The sequence below is a fragment of the Panulirus ornatus genome, chromosome 14, assembly GCF_036320965.1.
Source record: "Panulirus ornatus isolate Po-2019 chromosome 14, ASM3632096v1, whole genome shotgun sequence".
Lineage (NCBI taxonomy): Eukaryota > Metazoa > Arthropoda > Malacostraca > Decapoda > Palinuridae > Panulirus > Panulirus ornatus.
Genome location: NC_092237.1, coordinates 48478990 through 48498507, shown reverse-complemented (window position 1 = coordinate 48498507; position 19518 = coordinate 48478990). Strand labels below are relative to the sequence as shown.

The 19518-nt window shown below is 38.6% G+C and overlaps 1 protein-coding gene across 3 annotated transcripts in view; it reads right to left on the bottom strand.

Annotated features, from left to right (window-relative positions):
• Positions 1–624: 624 nt before the first annotated feature.
• Fs(2)Ket (Importin subunit beta Fs(2)Ket) overlaps positions 625–19518 on the bottom strand; it is a 55897-nt gene continuing 37003 nt past the window's right edge. Inside the window, exons 10-11 of one of the 3 annotated variants that reach the window (XM_071669830.1) lie at positions 8162–8323; positions 625–3328 (exon numbers count right to left, since the gene is read on the bottom strand). In XM_071669830.1, coding sequence (XP_071525931.1) covers positions 3322–3328; positions 8162–8323 — 169 coding nt within the window. In that variant the 3' untranslated portion in view covers positions 625–3321. Of the gene's footprint in view, positions 3474–8161; positions 8324–19518 lie in introns of all 3 variants that reach the window. The other 2 variants (XM_071669831.1, XM_071669829.1) reach the window with 2 other exon arrangements.

The window sequence follows — 19518 nt, the reverse complement described above, 5'->3', positions numbered from 1 at the left end:
CTTATACTAGGTGGCTTCAGCACTGTATTGGTAAATGGCCATGGCAGAAAAATGACTTAATGCACTGAAATACCCTGACATGCCAGCTAGTGAATTCTGAATGAATGACCCTCCTAGAACCATGCATGAACTTTTTAAAAATAAGATCATACAATTGGGATATTCAAAGTCAATGCCCTGGGGCTGACTGTCCCACACACAAGATATTAGCAATCAATGAGTTACCTAAAGCACATCAAAATTTATCGACTTAAATTGATCTTGCTGTCATTCACAACAGGAAAATCTACTTCCATCTGCTTATAGCTAGTTCTTGGAATCTTTTACTCCTGCTTATTATAGACAGTTCTTAGAAACTTTTACTCCTACTTACAGCCAGTTCTAGGAATCTTTACTTGCCTGTACTACTAGTGGGCTCTGATTTTTATACAGTATGCATGAAATCATAGACTCCAGATGATAATGACTCCACTGTTCGTTAACATCAGCTGTGCCGAAGAAGGGAGGATCTGTATGTCATGATACATGCAAAAGTCTTTTTCAAGAATATCAGTAATGTTAAGAGAATCTCATGTGATCTTTCTCACAATGAAATAAAATCATCAATGGAAAAATGAAACACGATTTTCACAAACTTATTTATTCAAATGTCTGTATTCTTAAATATGGTACAGGGTTTGTCAAAGGAAAATTATTAGCCTTACAGTACCAAAAAGAAGTAATCAAATTATAAATGAACATATATCAACAGGGATTGTGAAAAAATATACACTAGGTTTGTCCACACTTACTAAAGTAGATCACGGATGTCATGAATAACTTTAGTGAATAAGATTCAGACACAAAACTCATTCTAATTTGAGGCAATAACAATTTACATTACTACTTCAGCTAAACCGTGAACTTCTGTAGCAGGTTCACTTGTAAAGCTTGTGTTGTTTGTTTTCTGTACACTAATACTACACCATTTGGTGGAATGTACACACTCGCACAGTACCATTTGCACTAAAGGAACAATATCACAGTCACACGTCCTTCAAGAACGACAAATTTGCACTCACACCCTCAGTCACCTGAGTCACGTTACTGGGGGGTCGGCATGACAGACCAAGGAGAAAATCATAGGGCTTCACCATACTAACTTCCCTGGTTTCTGACATGCGGGAAATGTGCTAACATGGCAAGGAAGAAAGCACTGGATGCACGCCTTCTGCACCATATGTAGTCCAAATATGCTTATTCACACTCAAGGAACCCAAGTATGCTCCTTGTATCATCCATGTATGCTGAATCACACTCAGGGTACTCCAACATGTATGCTCCACATATTTTCCAAATACAATGAATCATACTCTGGGAACCCTACTATATATGCTCCATAAACATTCCAAATATGCCGAATCAAGAACTTCACTTTTTCCTGTAGTTGTATCTTGTGGGAATTAAAAATATACTCATACCACACATCATTAATTATATTGGACAGTGCATCAGCTTACACCACATGCTTATACAGCGCCATATCACACAGGGCCTCTTATCACAGTCAAGCATTCACCAGTCACAGGACTGCAGTAAACTTATCCTTCCGTGGTCAGTAAGTATGGCATTTTTTTTTAAGATCAGTTCCTTCTTGAACAGTGTTAAAATTGCAACATTCCATTCAAATCTTTATATTCACTTAATCCAGAGCAAATATGTAATAATCAATCAACAATATGCTGAACAAAAAATGTTATGCTGCCTAACACTGTGTTCAAGAGGGAGCTACAATTAATGTAACAGCCAATGATGGCTGCATAATGCCTTTAACCATTGTACCACTTTAGCCATGTAGTGGGGGAATTTGGCACTAAACCTAAAACCCCTGTAAGTTAATGGAAGAAAACCTTAACCCATATACAACAGAATTCATTCACACAGTTTTCTGTAATCAATACACAGCTGATCAAGGGTTACAGTATTCCTCTTCCAAAAACTTGCAGACTTCTTGCCTCGTTGTCACACTGCACATTTAGGGCTCTTCGACATACAAAATGTAACATAATCAGCAATTTGAGATTTTAGCAGACTGACAAGGCTATCTAAGCTTTTCAATTCTTTCTGACATTTGAGTATACCAGCCTCATCAGATAACTACCTTAATCCAAACATAGCTGATATTGTTACAAACATTGCAGTTCAAATCACTATGGTCAGGCACAGCAGCATACAGTTTTATACACCATTCAAGAGAAGCTAACGGGGAATTTACCTTTTCATTTTGAAATCTAAGCATCACTTGAAGTTAACAGTAACCCAGTGAACTTTTTATTGCCAACTTTTAGAGCTATTCTGGGTTACTATCAAATCTTCGAGAGACCCAGAGACACAATAATGGCCTAATGCAGTTTTTAAGATTTGATGCAAATTGCCTCAAAATGCCATTAACATAACTACTATAGCCGTATCCCATTCTAGTGCCCTAAACACACAAGTGCTGTCACCAAAGAATTAAAGAGACTAAATGAAGAAGTACATTAACAGGAAAAGATACACTGCAATTCCTAAACTAATATTTACAAGTGCCAAAGCAGACTGAAACATCAATTTCTTTTGACATTTTTTTTCAGGAACTTACCAGGTTCCTTCACGTGTTTTCACAGGTATAAAATACTTATCACATGAACACAATTTTGGGGTACTTGTAAACATCTGCATTGGAATGCAGTAGAGCTGCCTAGTCTATAAAAGATTGATTTGACTGACAGAATGGAAGGGGTAGTAGTTTAATAATCCTTTGTACCCTTGACTAGAAACCACAGAACACCTTATACCTCCGTCTTTACTGAATAGAAGATGGATTGTTACCAGCAGGGTACAGGATTCAGGGCTACAGCACCATTCATTCCCACAAAAAGGCACTTGAAAGGACTGGCTTTCTAAAACCACAGTTAAGAAACAAGACTTACTTTGGAAAAGCTTAAGGTCTTTAAAGATCAAGTGAGGCAGATCTTTTCCTGGGAGCTGGAATGATTCACTGGAACTAATTTTCTTTTAAAAGTCACCTAGAAAAGATATTCCCGTCATTTTAAAAACATTTTTCAAGTATTTTCACATTCTTCCGAGGCCATCCGGGTGTCATCGCACATTCGGCCATAACTGCCGCACCTGCGATCGTCCACGTTTGTCTGTCCACTCACCACACAACCCATGCGCTGAACGGTCACCACTCACCACAGCCGGGCAACGTTCTTCCCTCACTCCATGCAGACATACCGCATCTGACTCACCGCATCGATTCACCACAGACTAAACTCGCCACTCATCTGAAAAGCCAAGTTAGGGGCTACTACCAGTTAGATGACACTTGTGGACGTATTCCAGCCACACATTACACTACTTCCTTCATCTTCACTAAGTCGTCGTAACTGCTTGATCAGGTACACAAAGCAACACGAGATTCCTGACTGCCAAAGGCACACGTTGACACACTGAAGTAAGAAATATGCATTTCTCACACACAGTTAAGAGTAAAGAAGGCTCTCGTATCACCAGAAATTACCATCCAATCAAACAGCTCATTCATTAATTTAGCACATACTTGTGTAGTTTCAGTGAAAATTTAAAGCTAATTATTAATCATATTTCTTTTTCCCTACATTTAGTCTTTTGAAAAAGCATAATATATCAATACTGTGGTGAACTTTGGGTCTGTGATATATGATGTGTCTACTCATACAGTAAATTATACAATCCCTGAAACAAGCACCAATGTCAGTAATTACTAAAGGTTACATGAAACATAAAATAAAAGCAACTAGAGAGAGCACCTACCTATGAGTGTCTACGACGAGATCTAGCAGTAATGGCAGAACTAGCATGAAGCACTCACTGCACGTCTTGCTCGACGAATATGACTACTCTTCTTGTGTTTCCAAACCTTCATCACATAATAATCTATTTGGATTCCACCATCATTACATAATGATCTATTTTTGGTTCAACTAGGGCTGATTTCTATCAAATGCCAAGTGTTCTTTTAAATGTTTCTCTATCTGTCCCAGGCATGTTTGATATTTTGCCTGGCAAGATAATGAATAATCCTTGTTGCAGTCATATATTTTTTTGTCCAATTTTTTTCTGTTTATTTGATGGTATTCTTGAAGACTTAATAACTCAAGAGCTTCACTGCTGACAGGCTTTCAGGTTTTACACACATCCTTTATAATTTCAATTTATTTCCAAGTCAGGATTATCATGTCTCTTTCTTATTCTTTCTGGGCAATATAGTTGCAGTTTTTTCATCTTTTCACAGTAGACCATACATTCCATCTCTCAAATTGCTTGTGAAGTGCTTCTGAACTCTGTTTATAAACACTGTATTTGTATAGCATGTGACCATAGAAACATTAATTTTGCTTTTTAAATATACAGTACATCAAACATTCTCATCAAGAGGTTTCCATCACTTGTTGATGAAGTTCTCAGAATCATAACACTCATCACTTAATAGCATGATCTTCTCAATATGCTTTCTAAAATAGTTCATTTATGATGACACCCAAAGCTTTTACATTTGTTAGACCTTTAGATGGTATCATTAATATATTCTTCCTGGTCTCCTAACTTTTTCTTCTTTAAACTCTGTCACGTTCACAGTGTTAACATCTTTTTGAGTTTTGGGGGGAAAGCGTCTTATCCAATCATTCTGCTTACTCTGGTGTCACCAGCAACACTCCTTATCATGCTCAATTTTACTTCACACTTGATGTCTGACATCATTACTATAAAATGTGCTGAGGCTAACACCACTCTCTGTGGTACCCGATTGAATATCCCCCTAGAAGTGGTTCCCTTTACTCCCATTTTGGACTTTCCATCAGTTAAACTTTTAATCTAACTTCTTATCTTACCTTTAATGTTTTGTTTTGATATATCAACTCCTAATTTGAAGAGGTGCCACGGCATAGAAGGGATTAGCTTAATCTGACAGTATCTAGCACCTCAAATACCACAGTAAATTACATTTCAGCATCCACTGAAGAAATATTCTGGTGCAAAGTACATCACTTTTTCTAAAGCCTGCTAAAATGAGTATATGGAGGCCCAACAATTATTTTCATATACTTGATATCTTTTTTTTTTCTTTAGAATATCAAACATGATCATATATTCAAATGTATATATAACCTGAATACTTTATATCAACATCTCAAGCTGATTTTAGTCATGTAAACCCAGTTAATAATGCTCTGAGCACATGATTTCAGTCTAATTCACAAGAAGCACAACTTTAGGTACATGCAATAAATAACTAAAAATCAGTTCATATACAACTAACCTTGCTAACTCATAGATGAATCCAACAATGTAAAAAAAAAAAAAAAAAAAAACTGCATGTACATCTCCATTCATATCAAATGTTTTAGGCCTTGAATCTCTTAATCTTCAACCAAACTACATCCAAAAGTAAAATACAACAAACCTCAGGTACCATACATCCAATATACTTAACAACTCAACAAAGCGAAGTAAAAGGGCACATAAATGAGGTTTAGCACCATTTGAAAAAATACCAACCACTAAAGCCATTACTAAACATCTTAACTTACCTTACATATATGTATGACAGTTTAGAGCTTATGTTATCTATTGTAAAAGATATGTGCAGAACCTACATAAAAAGTAACCATGTGATGTTCAGTCAAACAATTCATCTAAAGAACACAATGATAAGAATAATAAAGCATGCCAAATTCCCTGGGAAGACCTGTTGCCTACTACTCTTCCAGATGAATGTAAGTAACTAATTTTTCACTTCTCACCTAGACAATTTGTTGAACAGGAGTGACTCCTCCATTATCACAAATTTTTGAAGCTTGTTAAAAGAATTAACCAGATTCTTGACAAGTAAGAACATAATAAGGATGCACTATTCAGCTCCACCAAGATAAACATCAGTAACCTAACAAATAACAACCAAACTATCACTTTAAACAGCCAAAGATAAGAATTTACACCAGTTGCTATACATATACATGTGACAAAATCTTGTAAAAAATAGTTACTATCAAAGAAACTAATGAATTCAACATGATGAGGAAAGACTCGGCAATATCTTCTAACCTTAAATACGGATGAACGTAAAGAGTATCTCGTAAACTCTCATTATAACTTGACTCTGTAAAAGCCAGTAATTGAGAAAATTAGTGCAAAATAAACATGTATCTGTTGGTATTTACAAACACTTTTCTGCTCCACTTTTTAGAAGGAACCAGAAGGTCAAAGAAAATAATTATCAAAGTCTGAAAAATAACTGTCAAAATAAATAATCTAAATTTCAGGTCAAAAGCATAACAAAACAAGAAAATAATTATCAAAGTCTGAAAAATAACATACGTCAAAATAAATGATCTAAATTTCAGGTCAAAAGCATAACAAAACAAGCAAATGCAAAAGTCAGGTCCTCTCAAAACATGAGCAGAGGATCAATGAAATGAGCAAGTGACCTGGACCTTGAAAAGGAACTGGGAATCAATGGAAGATTAATGCTATTTCACCAAATCATATCAAAACCCAAAATTAATTAGCAATGCTAATATGAGCCAATTTTGCAAAACATATGAGCATATACAAGGGTAAACAATTTGATTCCTTCTAACCACACTGAAGGATCAATGTTTCCTCACCAGGCCTAGCTAATATTCAGCACTATTTTGTAAAGCTAATAAAAAGAATTTTCAATCTATGCCCATGTTTGGACAAATATAGAGGCTTAATGCTCTATGAATACTGGGCAATGACATAAAAACTTATGAAATGCCTTGCAAATTGTTTCAGGTGTTGCTGTTGTTTTAAAAACAACTAGCAGTTCTGTGGATCACAATATGAAATTCATGTCCAAGAAAATTGTGTCCTGGCAAAAACCCATAAAGTGGCACCCTATGTAATATATGTAATAAACTATTTGTACCGAAAGGGGAGGGAGTTTTATCTTTGTTGGACCCAATCACTTGAACATTCTCTACAAACATATAACTTCTCAAATTCACGCATACTGTCAGCATTAACATGTTTCATGTTTTCATTCATCTGAATCCATTCATTCAACAGTCTTATAGTATTTCTATATATTTCTTTCAAAAGCTTTTTGCTTAAATTCATGCTTTATCCTCTGGTTGTTCATTCCCTACAACTCTTAGAGAACTATTCTCTATGTCATCATTGTTTTAAAATCTTTCAAGGCTGTGATCAAGTCATTCTTAATTCTGGCACCAACTTTGTTGCCCACTTCTATTAGCTCTTAGTGCTTCTTAAGGTGTAGTGACCAAACCTTTAAGTACATTCTAGCTTTGGCCTTATGTAGGGCATGAAAAACTTGCTAAATATTTCCACTTGAAAGCTATTCTCACATTAGAAAGCAGAGTCCACCTCCATAATGTTCTCCCTATGTGGGACTCTTAGTAATACAATGTTAGGTAGATCAAATAAATCTATGCAGGCTACATTTTCTGTTTTTCATTTCATGATATTCAATAAAGCATTGACTGATACCCTACAGTGCTCTTGCACTGAGGAATGGCACTGTTCAATGGAATAACCACTCATGCTGCCATTTTTCTTCATATCTTCCACATTACTGACAGAGCCTTACGACTCAACAGTAACATATTTTTCCTGAAAATACATCACAATAGCCAGTTATTTCCATCCTGCCAAGTGATTCGATGAATTACTGGCAACTGTGTTTGGGGTTTAGTCACATATGTCTTGCAACTTCCCCAGTATGTCTACAAACAGGACCACCTTTTTTCATAAGACAACGTTGTAAAACACTTCCCTGAAAATAACATCACCCCAACAGCCAGCATTTCTAACTTGCTAAGGAAATGGGTGAATTACTGGGAACTGTGTATGGGGGTCAACTGTGTATTGTCAACTTCTTCATTGTGAGTAAAGAAAAGGACTGCCTTTTTATAAAACAGAAGATAAGTAGAGATGAACGATTTAAAATGGATTATGCATACTCAAAATTATTAAAAACAAAATAAAGCAAGGATAAATGTTTAACAGGGAGTGAAAAATTATCATTAAATATTTCCAAAAATGTAAATATATATCACAGACCCAAAAGATCATCTGCTTTTAAGTAATACTTTACCTGAAACTAAGTACTTACCAACTACTGTTGTTTTTAAGGCGACGGATCTCTTTAGTTGCCCAAATTGCCAAGGTCTTTGTCTTTGAAGTTTTGGAACGGCGGCCTTGGGAAAGAAGGCTGGTGATGGGATCTGTCTCAACCAACTGCAACATGTCAGCCCCAAAAACAGAGCAAAGATCCCTGGGAGAGACACACCAAAATTAACATAAAATACAGTACTACCATTGCAGACTTACAAATTCAAAATTATAACAATGATGAATGGAAGAAAGGGAATTTAAAGGGAGAGTGTATCATAGTACAATTAAAGGGGTTAGGGTGAGAGGAAGACCATCTCTAACATGGGGAAAGAGAGTGGAAGAGTACTGAAAGGAGAAAAATTGTGGAAGAATGCTTGGAATGATGTATGCAAGGAAAAGGATAAGTGAAAACTATTTCTGCTGTGGCCACTCCCTTAATGGGAATTCCTGAAGGGAACAGGCATCAGAGATATATACGAGTATGAATGGAGAGAACTTCAGAGGAAGTGGACAAGGTAGTGAATAGAACCATGGAAGCTGAAATGACCCATTGTGTGGGTGAGTTGGCATAATGTGTGGCTTTGATGGGTATGCTTGATGGTATAGTAGTTTTTGTTTTTCACAGCAAAAAAATTGTGGGTATTAACTTAAAGATAAAAGTTTTGCTAAGGTTACATATCACACGTCGTAAAGCCAACAAATTTCTTTGTAATACACTTGACTTATCATGTATATTACAAAATTGGCTCAATGGAATCAATATGAATGTTGCTGGAATACCTGCACACTACAGATGCTGAATAAATCAGAACAGTTGAAGTCAAATGTCTTTGCAGGTAGTAGTTGGTAGGCAGCCAGTGACCTTTTGGCAACACAGTGGAAGTAATAGATAGAAGTAGTAGGTAGGAGTATTATGTAGTAGTAGTAACAGTATGTAGGAACAGGCACAAGTATTAGGTAGAAGTAATCAGTGAGAGCTTTAGGTAGGAGCCTCTGCAAAAACTGTGTTAGACTTCTCCTCTGCCAGTGGCCTGTTAAAGGATGAGGCACAAAAGGCTAAGAAGTGGCACGAGACTTCACGAGTTATGGAAACACTACTGCCGTGTATGTATATACATGTATATGGGGGTGGGTTGGGCCATTTCTTTCGTCTGTTTCCTTGCTCTACCTCGTAAACGCAGGAGACAGCAAAAAAAAAAAAAAAAAAAAAAAAAAAAAAAAAAAAAAAAAAAAAAGCCCGTACACAAACATATTATTCTTTTTTTTTTTTTATCATACTTTGTCGCTGTCTCCTGCGTTAGCAAGGTAGCACAAGGAGACAGATGAAAGAATGGCCCAATCCACCCACATACACATGTATATACATACACGTCCACACACAGCACATATACATGCCTATACATCTCAACCTATACATATATACACACACGGACATATATACACATGTACATAATTCATACTGTCTGCCCTTATTCATTCACATCGCCACCCTGCCACACATGAAATGAAAACCCCTTCCTCCCGCATATGAGCGAGGTAGCGCTAGGAAAAGACAACAAAAGCCACATTCGTTCACACTCACTCTCTAGCTGTCATGTATAACGCACCGAAACCACAGCTCCCTTTCCACATCCAGGCCCCACACAACTTTCCATGGTTTACCCCAGACGCTTCACATGCCCTGGTTCAATCCACTGACAGCACGTCAACCACGGTATACAACATCGTTCCAATTCATTCTATTCCTTGCAAGCCTTTCACCCTCCTGCATGTTCAGGCCATAATCGCTCAAAATCTTTTTCACTCCATCTTTCCGCCTCCAATTTGGTCTCCCACTTTTCCTCGTTCCCTCCACCTCTGACACATGTATCCTTTTGGTCATCTTTCCTCACTCATTCTCTCCATGTGACCAAACCATTTCAAAACACCCTCTTCTGCTCCCTCAACCACCCTTGTTATATTACCACACATCTCTCTCACCCTTTGATTACTTACTCGATCAAACCACCTCACCACCCACATATTGTCCTCAAACATCTCATTTCCAGCACATCCACCATCCTCCACACAACTCTATCCATAGCCTACGCCTCGCAACCATATAACATTGTTGGAACCACTATTCCTTCAAACACCAATTTTTGCTTTCCAAGAAAACATGCTCGACTTCCACACATTTTTCAACGCTCCCAGAACTTTCGCACCCTCACCCACCCTATGATTCACTTCCACTTCCTTGGTTCCATCCACTGCCAAATCCACTCCCAGATATCTAAAACATTTCACTTCCTCCAGTTTTTCTCCATTCAAACTTACCTCCCAACTGACTTGTCCCTCAACCCTACTGTACCTAATAACCTTGCTCTTATTCACATTTACTCTCAGCTTTCTTCTTTCACACACTTTACCAAACTCAGTCACCAGCTTCCGCAGTATCTCACCCGAATCAGCCACCAGCGCTGTATCATCAGCGAACAACAACTGACTCACTTCCCAAGCTCTCTCATCCACAACAGACTGCATACTTACCCCTCTTTCCAAAACTCTTGCATTCACCTCCCTAACAACCCCATCCATAAACAAATTAAACAACCATGGAGACATCACACACCCCTGCCGCAAACAAACTCACTGAGAACCAATCACTTTCCTCTTCCTACATGTACACAAGCCTTACATCCTCAATAAAAACTTTTCACTGCTTCTAACAACTTATCTCCCACACCATATATTCTTAATACCTTCCACAGAGCATCTCTATCAACTCTATCATATGCCTTCTCCAGATCCATAATTGCTTTTCCAAGTATTTCTCACATACATTCTTCAAAGCAAACACCTGATCCACACATCCTCTACCATTTCTGAAACCACACTGCTCTTCCCCAATATGATGCTCTATACATGCCTTCACCCTCTCAATCAATACCCTCCCATATAATTTACCAGGAATAATCAACAAACTTATACCTCAGTAATTTGAGCACTCACTCTTATCTCCTTTGCCTTTGTACAATGGCACTATGCAAGCATTCCGCAAGTCCTCAGGCACCTCACCATGAGTCATACATACATTAAATAACCTTACCAACCAGTCAACAATAGTCAACCCCTTTTTTAATAAATTCCACTGCAATACCATCCATACCCGCTGCCTTGCCGGCTTTCATCTTCCACAAAGCTTTTACTACCTCTTCTCTGTTTACCAAATCATTCTCCCTGACCCTCTCTCTTTGCACACCACCTTGACCAAAACACCCTATATCTGCCACTCTATCATCAAACACATTCAACAAACCTTCAAAATACTCACTCCATCTCCTTCTCACATCACCACTACTTGTTATCACCTCCCCATTAGCACCCTTCACTGGAGTTCCCATTTGTTCCCTTGTCTTATGCACTTTATTTACCTTCTTCCAAAACATCTTTTTTTTTTTTTCTCTTTTTTTTCTTTTTTTTTTTTTCGGTCTCCCGCGTTTGCGAGGTAGTGCAAGGAAACAGACGAAAGAAATGGCCCAACCCACCCCCAATACACAATGTATATTCATACACGTCCACACACACAAATATACATACCTATACATCTCAGTGCACACATATATATACACACACAGACACATACATATAAACCCATGCACACAATTCACACTGTCTGCCTTTATTCATTCCCATCGCTACCTCGCCACACACATCTTTTTATTCTCCCTAAAATTTAATGATTCTCTCTCACCTCATCTCTCATTTGCCCTCTTTTTTGTCTCGTGCACCTTTCTCTTTGACCTCCTGCCTTTTTCTTTTATGCATCTCCCACTCATTTGCATTATTTCCCTGCAAAAATTTTCCAAATGCCTCTCTCTCCTCTTTCGCTAATAATTTTACTTCTTCATCCCACCACTCACTACCCATTCTAATCAACCCACCTCCCATGTTTCTCATGACACAAGCATCTTTTGCACAAGCCATCACTGATTCCCTAAATACATCCCATTCCTCCCCCACTCCCCTTACCTCCTTTGTTCTCACCTTTTTCCATTCTGTACTCAGTCTCTCCTGGTACTTCCTCACACAAGTCTCCTTCCCAAGCTAACTTACCCTCACCACTCTCTTCACCCCAACATTCACTCTTCTTTTCTGAAAACCTCTACAAATCTTCACTTTTGCCTCCACAAGATAATGATCAGACATCCCTCCAGTTGCACCTCTCAGCACATTAACAACTAAAAGTCTCTCTTTCATGCGCCTATCAATTATTACGTAATCCAATAATGCTCTCTGGCCATCTCTCCTACTTACATACGTGTACTTATGTATAACTCTTTTTAAACCAGGTATTCCCAATCATCAGTCCTTTTTCAGCACATAAATCTACAAGCTCTTCACCATTTCCATTTACAACACTGAACACTCCATGTACCCCAATCATTCCTCAACTGCCACATTACTCACCTTTGCATTCAAATCACCCATCACTATAACCCGGTCTTGTGCATCAAAACTACTAACACACTCACTCAGCTGCTCCCAAAACACTTGCCTCTCATGATCTTTCTTCTCATGCCCAGGTGCATATGCACCAATAATCACCCATCTCTCTCCATCCACTTTCAGTTTTACCCATATCAATCTAGAGTTTACTTTCTTACAATGTATCACATACACCCATCACTCCTGTTTCAGGAGTAGTGCTACTCCTTCCCTTGCTCTTGTCCTCTCACTAACACCTGACTTTACTCTCAAGACATTCCCAAACCACTCTTCCCCTTTACCCTTGAGCTTCGTTTCACTCAGAGCCAAAGCATCCAGGTTCCTTTCCTCAAACATACTACCTATCTCTACTTTTTTCTCATCTTGGTTACATCCACACACATTTAGACACCCCAACCTGAGCCTTCGAGGAGGATGAGCACTCTCTGCGTGACTCCTCCTGTTTCCCCGTTTAGAAAGTTAAATACGAGGATGGGAGGGTTTCTAGCACCCCGCTCCCGTCCCCTTTAGTTGCCTTCTACGACACATGAGGAATGCATGGGAAGTATTTCAACATATACATACACAGACATACACATGTATATATTCATACTTGCTGCCTTCATCCATTCCCGTTGCCATCTGGCCACACAGGAAATATTATCCTACCTACTACGTCTGTATATTGCTCCTACCATTTTTCCAAAAAGCAGGGATAGCACTAAGCTCACCACATAGATATATAGTTATGAAGATTGAGCCATGTGACTTAAGTGTTGTCCAATGTCATGTGACATGGAGAGACTGTGTGTTTGTGGAGTGAATGCCAGGTGGTTGGTCTACATAACTAACTTTGTGAAAATTTCTTTTATACGTATCTCAGAACATATGTTAACCCAATTTAGTAACTTGAGAGAGGCGAGTCATTGAGTGTAACCTATGCCTTAATCCCTTTACCTTTCATTTCATCTATATGCCTATCCTCCTCAGTTTCTCATCATCTGTACTTAGTCTTGAAAATATAATAAGCAAAAGCACCTGACACTTGAAGTTTTCTGTTTCCTTTCTTCATCTGTTCTTGGCACTACCTTGCTAACATGGGAAATGGCAATCCAGTATGTATGTATTGATGTATATATGTGTTGGAAGTGAAATGTTTGAGGACATAGTTTGATCAAATATGTAATGAAAGAGTAAGAGAGATGCGAGGGAAAAAAAAGTGTGTGTGTGGTCGAGGGAGCAGAATAGGGTATGTTGAAATGGTTTGGACACATGGAGAAAATGAGTGAGGAAAGGTTGACAAAAAGGATATAAATGTGAGGTGGAGGGAACAAGGAGAAGTGGGACACCAAGTTGGAGGTAGAAGGATGGAGTGAAAAATTTTTTTTGACCAATCGGGGCCTAAACATACAGGAGGGGGAAAGGCATGCAATGAATAGAGTGAATTGGAACCAGGTGGTATACCGGGGTTGACATGCCATCAATGGACTGAACCAGGGCATGTGAAATGTCTAGGGTAAACCATGGAAAGGTCTATGGGGCCTAGATGTGGATAGGTAACTGTGGTTTTGGTGCAATACACGACAGATTGAGAATGAGTGTTGACTAATATGGCCTTTTGTGTGTGTGTTTTCCTTGCACTACCTTACTGACATGGGGTGGTGATGCTGTTTCCTGTGGGGAAGGGTGGCACTGGGAATGGAAGAAGGCAAGCAAGTATGAATTAGAAATATATGTTTATGTGTTGTTCTTTGTTTCTAGGCACAGTTACATGTCAACTCTCGGTTCACTTTTAAGACCAAGGCTGGTAAGAACCAGTGAGGGGAGGGTCAGTGTAAGGCAACAACAAACCCAAAACAGATGGATAACCATCTCTCTACCGCTGCTGCATACTCAGATATTAACAGTGGTGATACAAACATGCATACCAACATAAAAGAAAAGCAAAGTCAATCCAGAAATCAACTCCAAGGAAAACAAGTTTAATATATACAAATGCCCGGGGACATAATTACGAAACACGAACTCATATCCTATGCAGTTACTGAGAAACCAAAAAATTATAGCAATCACAGAAACATGGGTAAACTGAAAATAAACACTTAATTGTCAAATCAGCAATACCCAGATACAAAATCCCAAATACAAACGATTTACAGGGTAGGTGGTGGAGTTCTGATCTATGTTGATGACAATCCAAGTGCTATCAAGATAGGCAAAGCAGACATACACTTACGACTATATTGACATAAACTAAGTCTCAGTGTTATCTACAGACCTCCTGAGCAAAAAGATGATACAAGGCTATACAAAGAAATCAAAATAATAGCAAATATTAAAGGGGTTATAATAGTAGCAATTTTCAAGTCCAAACATAAACTGGAACACATTAACAGGTGACCAAGAGGAAATGAGACTCATGGAACTGACTGAACACGCTTTTCTATAAGTTAATTAAAAAACAACTTGCTGTAAAAACATTCTTGATCTTGTCCTCATCAGTGACACAAACTTATCAACTCGTACAAAGTAAGTGAGGGGTTGTCAAACTGCGTTCACAGTTTGATTAGATTAGACATGAATTCAGATTTTGAAATATATGAAAATGAACTCCTGATCCCGAGTTGCACATGAGCAAATTTTTGAAAACATTTAGACACAAAATTCACAGTATCAATGGACAAAACTTCCTGATGTTCACAAAGTTGAAGAAATGTGGAGCAATTCTTAAAACACACAACTTGAGATTGAAAATAAACATTCCAAGAATTATGAAAACTTGCCAAATTTTGAAACTATCATGGACGAATAAGAAAATAGGACTAATTTGCCAAAAGAAGAAATCATATAAGAAATTCAAATCAATGGAAGCTGATGAAAATTGCCAGAAATTAACCACAAAATTAGACCTCAAAATCATATCCGACAACCAACAGTTCCCACAGTCGAAGATCTTGCCTGACAAATCTACACGAATTTTTTAATGTTATTCTATCAAAATTGGGATGAAAAATTACCTTCTGATGTAGTATATTTAGATCTCCAAAAAGCTTTCATTAAAGTACCTAACAAGAGACTTCTACATACACTCTAAGCACATGGTATCAGTGAAAAACTCTGTAGATGGATCAGAGACTGACTTATTGGAAGAAGGCAGCGTATAGTATCAAACGGTGAAGCCTCAGATTGGCTAAATGTAATGAGTGGTGTGCCACAAGGGTTGGTCCTAGAACCCAATCTTTTCATAATATCAATGACTTAGAACTATTTATCTATTTCAATTACTACACTTTGTGGCTGTCTCCTGTGTTAGCAAGGTAGCACAAGGAAACAGACGAAAGAATGGCTGAACCCCCTCCCCCGCATGCACGCAAGGTAGCGCTAGTAAGAGACAACAAAGGCCACATTCGTTCACAATCAATCTCTAACTGTCAAGAATAATGCACCAAAACCACACCGCCCTTTCTACATCCAGGCCCCTCAAAACTTTCCATGGTTTACCCCAGATGCTTCACATGCCCTAGTTCAATCCACTGACAGCACATCGACCCTGGTATACCACATTGTTCCAATTCACTCTATTCCTTGCACACCTTTCACCCTCCTGCATGTTCAGGCCCCGATCACTCAAAATCTTTTTCACTCCATCTTTCCACCTACAATTTACTCTCCCACTTCTCCTTGTTCCCTCCACCTGACACATATATCCTCTTTGTCAATCTTTCCTCACTCATTCTCTCCATGTGACCAAACCATTTCAATACACCCAATTCTGCTCTCTCAACCACACTCTTTTTAGTACCACACATCTCTCTTACTCTCTCATTACTTACTTAATCAAACTACCTCACATCACATATTGTCCTCAAACATCTTATTTATAACACATTCACCCTCCTCCGCATAAGCCTATCTATAGCCCATGCCTCGCAACCATATAACATTGCTGGAACCACTATTCCTTCAAACATACCCATTTTTGCTTTCCGAGATAATGTTCTTGCCTTCCACACATTTTTCAACACTCCCAGAACTTTCGCCCCCTCCCCACCCTGTGACTCACTTCCGCTTCCATGGTTCCATACGCTGCCTAATCCACTCCCATATATCTAAAACACCACTTCCTCCAGTATTTCTCCTTTCAAACTTACCTCCCAAATGACTTGTCCCTCAACCCTACTGTACCTAATAACCTTGCTCTTATTCACATTTACTCTCAGCTTTCTTCTTTCACACACTTTACCAAACTTAGTCGCCAGCTTCTGTAGTTTCTCACCCGAATCAGCCACCGGGGCTGTATCATCAGTGAACAACACCTGACTCACTTCCCAAGCTCTCTCATCCACAACAGACTGCATACTTGCCACTCTCAAAAACTCTTGTATTCACCTCTCTAACAGCCCATCCATAATCAAATGAAACAACCATGGAGACTTCACACACCCTTGCCACAAACCAACATTCACTGAAAACCAGTCACTTTCTTCTCTTACTACTTGTACACATGCCTTACATCCTCGATAAAAACTTTTCACTGCTTCTAGCAACTTGCCTCCCACACCACATACTCTTAATACCTTCCACAAACCATCTCTATCAACTCTTATCATGTCTTCTCCAGATCCATAAAGCTACATACAAATCCATTTGTTTGTCTAAGTATTTCTCACATACATTTTTCAAAGCAAACACCTGATCCACACATCCTCTACCACTTCTGAAACCACACTGCTCTTCCCCAGTCTGATGCTCTGTAAATGCCTTCACCCTCTCAATCAATACCCCCCAATATAATTTACCAGGAACAAAGATCTCTAAATCTGCTGACGATACTAAACTGAGAGGTAAAGCTGTAAACAGGAAGGACTGCAAAATGATTCAGAGATCTTAACTTACAAGCAAGGTGGTCAGACATATAGCAAATGAAGTTTAAACCAAACACGGGTAAAGTTATGCACCTTGGAGACAAGAATATATGTTACGATTACAAACTAGTCAGAAATTCTCAAGTAATTGAAGAAAAGGACCTTGTTGTCGTCATTAACCACCAAACAGTATTAAGCAGCACGTAAAAAAGGCAACTGAATGTTAGGTTTCATAGCCAGGAACATAGATTACAAGACACCAGAACCAATTCTCACACTTTATGATTCTCTAGTAAGACCACACCTTGAATATGCATGCAGTCCAGTTCTGGTCCCCAAACTAAAAAATTGATGAGGAAAAATTAGAGCAAGTACAAAAACACGCGACAAAATTGGCTCCATCCCTTACAAATCTGGCATACAAAGATCTTCTTTTCCCTTAAAAGATGTACAATTCATGGCAACCAAGAAAATATGGTTACCAGGACAAATGGAATAAAACTCAAAGCGAAAAGATGTAGTACAGATATGGGAAAAAAAATTTTCCTTCACGTGTGCTGAGCACTGGAATAAGTTCCTATCACAGTGAATGCTAAGTCTATAAATACCTTCAAAAATCATTTAGACATATATCTTATAAATTCAGGTATACTCTGAAAAAAGTGCCAGATATAATCTGAATAAACAAGCAACAGTGGTAACAGGGACACTAAAAGGCTAATGTGCAGCAGCGGGGAGTTGGTGACAGCTTAAAAACTGCCGAGCATAATTACATTTTCTTACGTTACTCATCTTTTTTTCAAAGGTTAAACTCCATTTTTCTTTTTTTCTGAAAACCCTGTTGTGGGCCAATCAATAATGTTGTCTGTCTTTCTCATGCAAACTCATGTAAACACAGAAAACAGTGATCAAGTATGAAAAAAGTGTGTTACCAGGCTCAGCTACAAGAATGAAAAGTCTGTATAGAGTTAAAAACTGCACCAACACCAATTTAAAGAAAAGCATACTGTATTACTAAGGTTCTTATCTAAATAATGATGTTCATATTCTCCATATTTTCTGTGCACAGGACAGCTCCCTTGTGATCCCCTATGAAGTTTATGGGTTAACCCCTTAAAAATGTGTGCTTCCTTTTATAACTAATATCCAATACCTCCAATGTGAAAAATTTGGTTGACACACCCTCTTCCCTTTCTTAACCATTCTTATTCCTCACCTTAAAAAAAAAAAGGCAGCAGGTTTGGATGGTATTGCCGTGGAATGTATCAAAAAAGGGGGTGACTGTATTATTGACTGGTTGGTAAGGTTATTTAATGCATGTATGACTCATGGTGAGGTGCCTGAGGATTGGCGGAATGCGTGCATAGTGCCACTGTACAAAGGCAAATGGGATAAGAGTGAGTGCTCAAATTACAGAGGTACAAGTTTGTTGAGTATTCCTGGTAAATCATATGGGAGGGTATTGATTGAGAGGGTGAAGGCATGTACAGAGCATCAGATTGGGGAAGAGCAGTGTGGTTTCAGAAGTGGTAGAGGATGTGTGGAACAGGTGTTTGCTTTGAAGATTTTTTTTTTTTTTTTTTTTTTTTTTTTGCTTTGTCACTGTCTCCCGCGTTTGCGAGGTAGCGCAAGGAAACAGACGAAAGAAATGGCCCAACCCACCCCCATACACACGCAAATATACATACCTACACAGCTTTCCATGGTTTACCCCAGACGCTTCACATGCCCTGATTCAATCCACTGACAGCACGTCAACCCCGGTATACCACATCGCTCCAATTCACTCTATTCCTTGCCCTCCTTTCACCCTCCTGCATGTTCAGGCCCCGATCACACAAAATCTTCTTCACTCCATCTTTCCACCTCCAATTTGGTCTCCCTCTTCTCCTCGTTCCCTCCACCCCTGACACATATATCCTCTTGGTCAATCTTTCCTCACTCATTCTCTCCATGTGCCCAAACTATTTCAAAACACCCTCTTCTGCTCTCTCAACCACGCTCTTTTTATTTCCACACATCT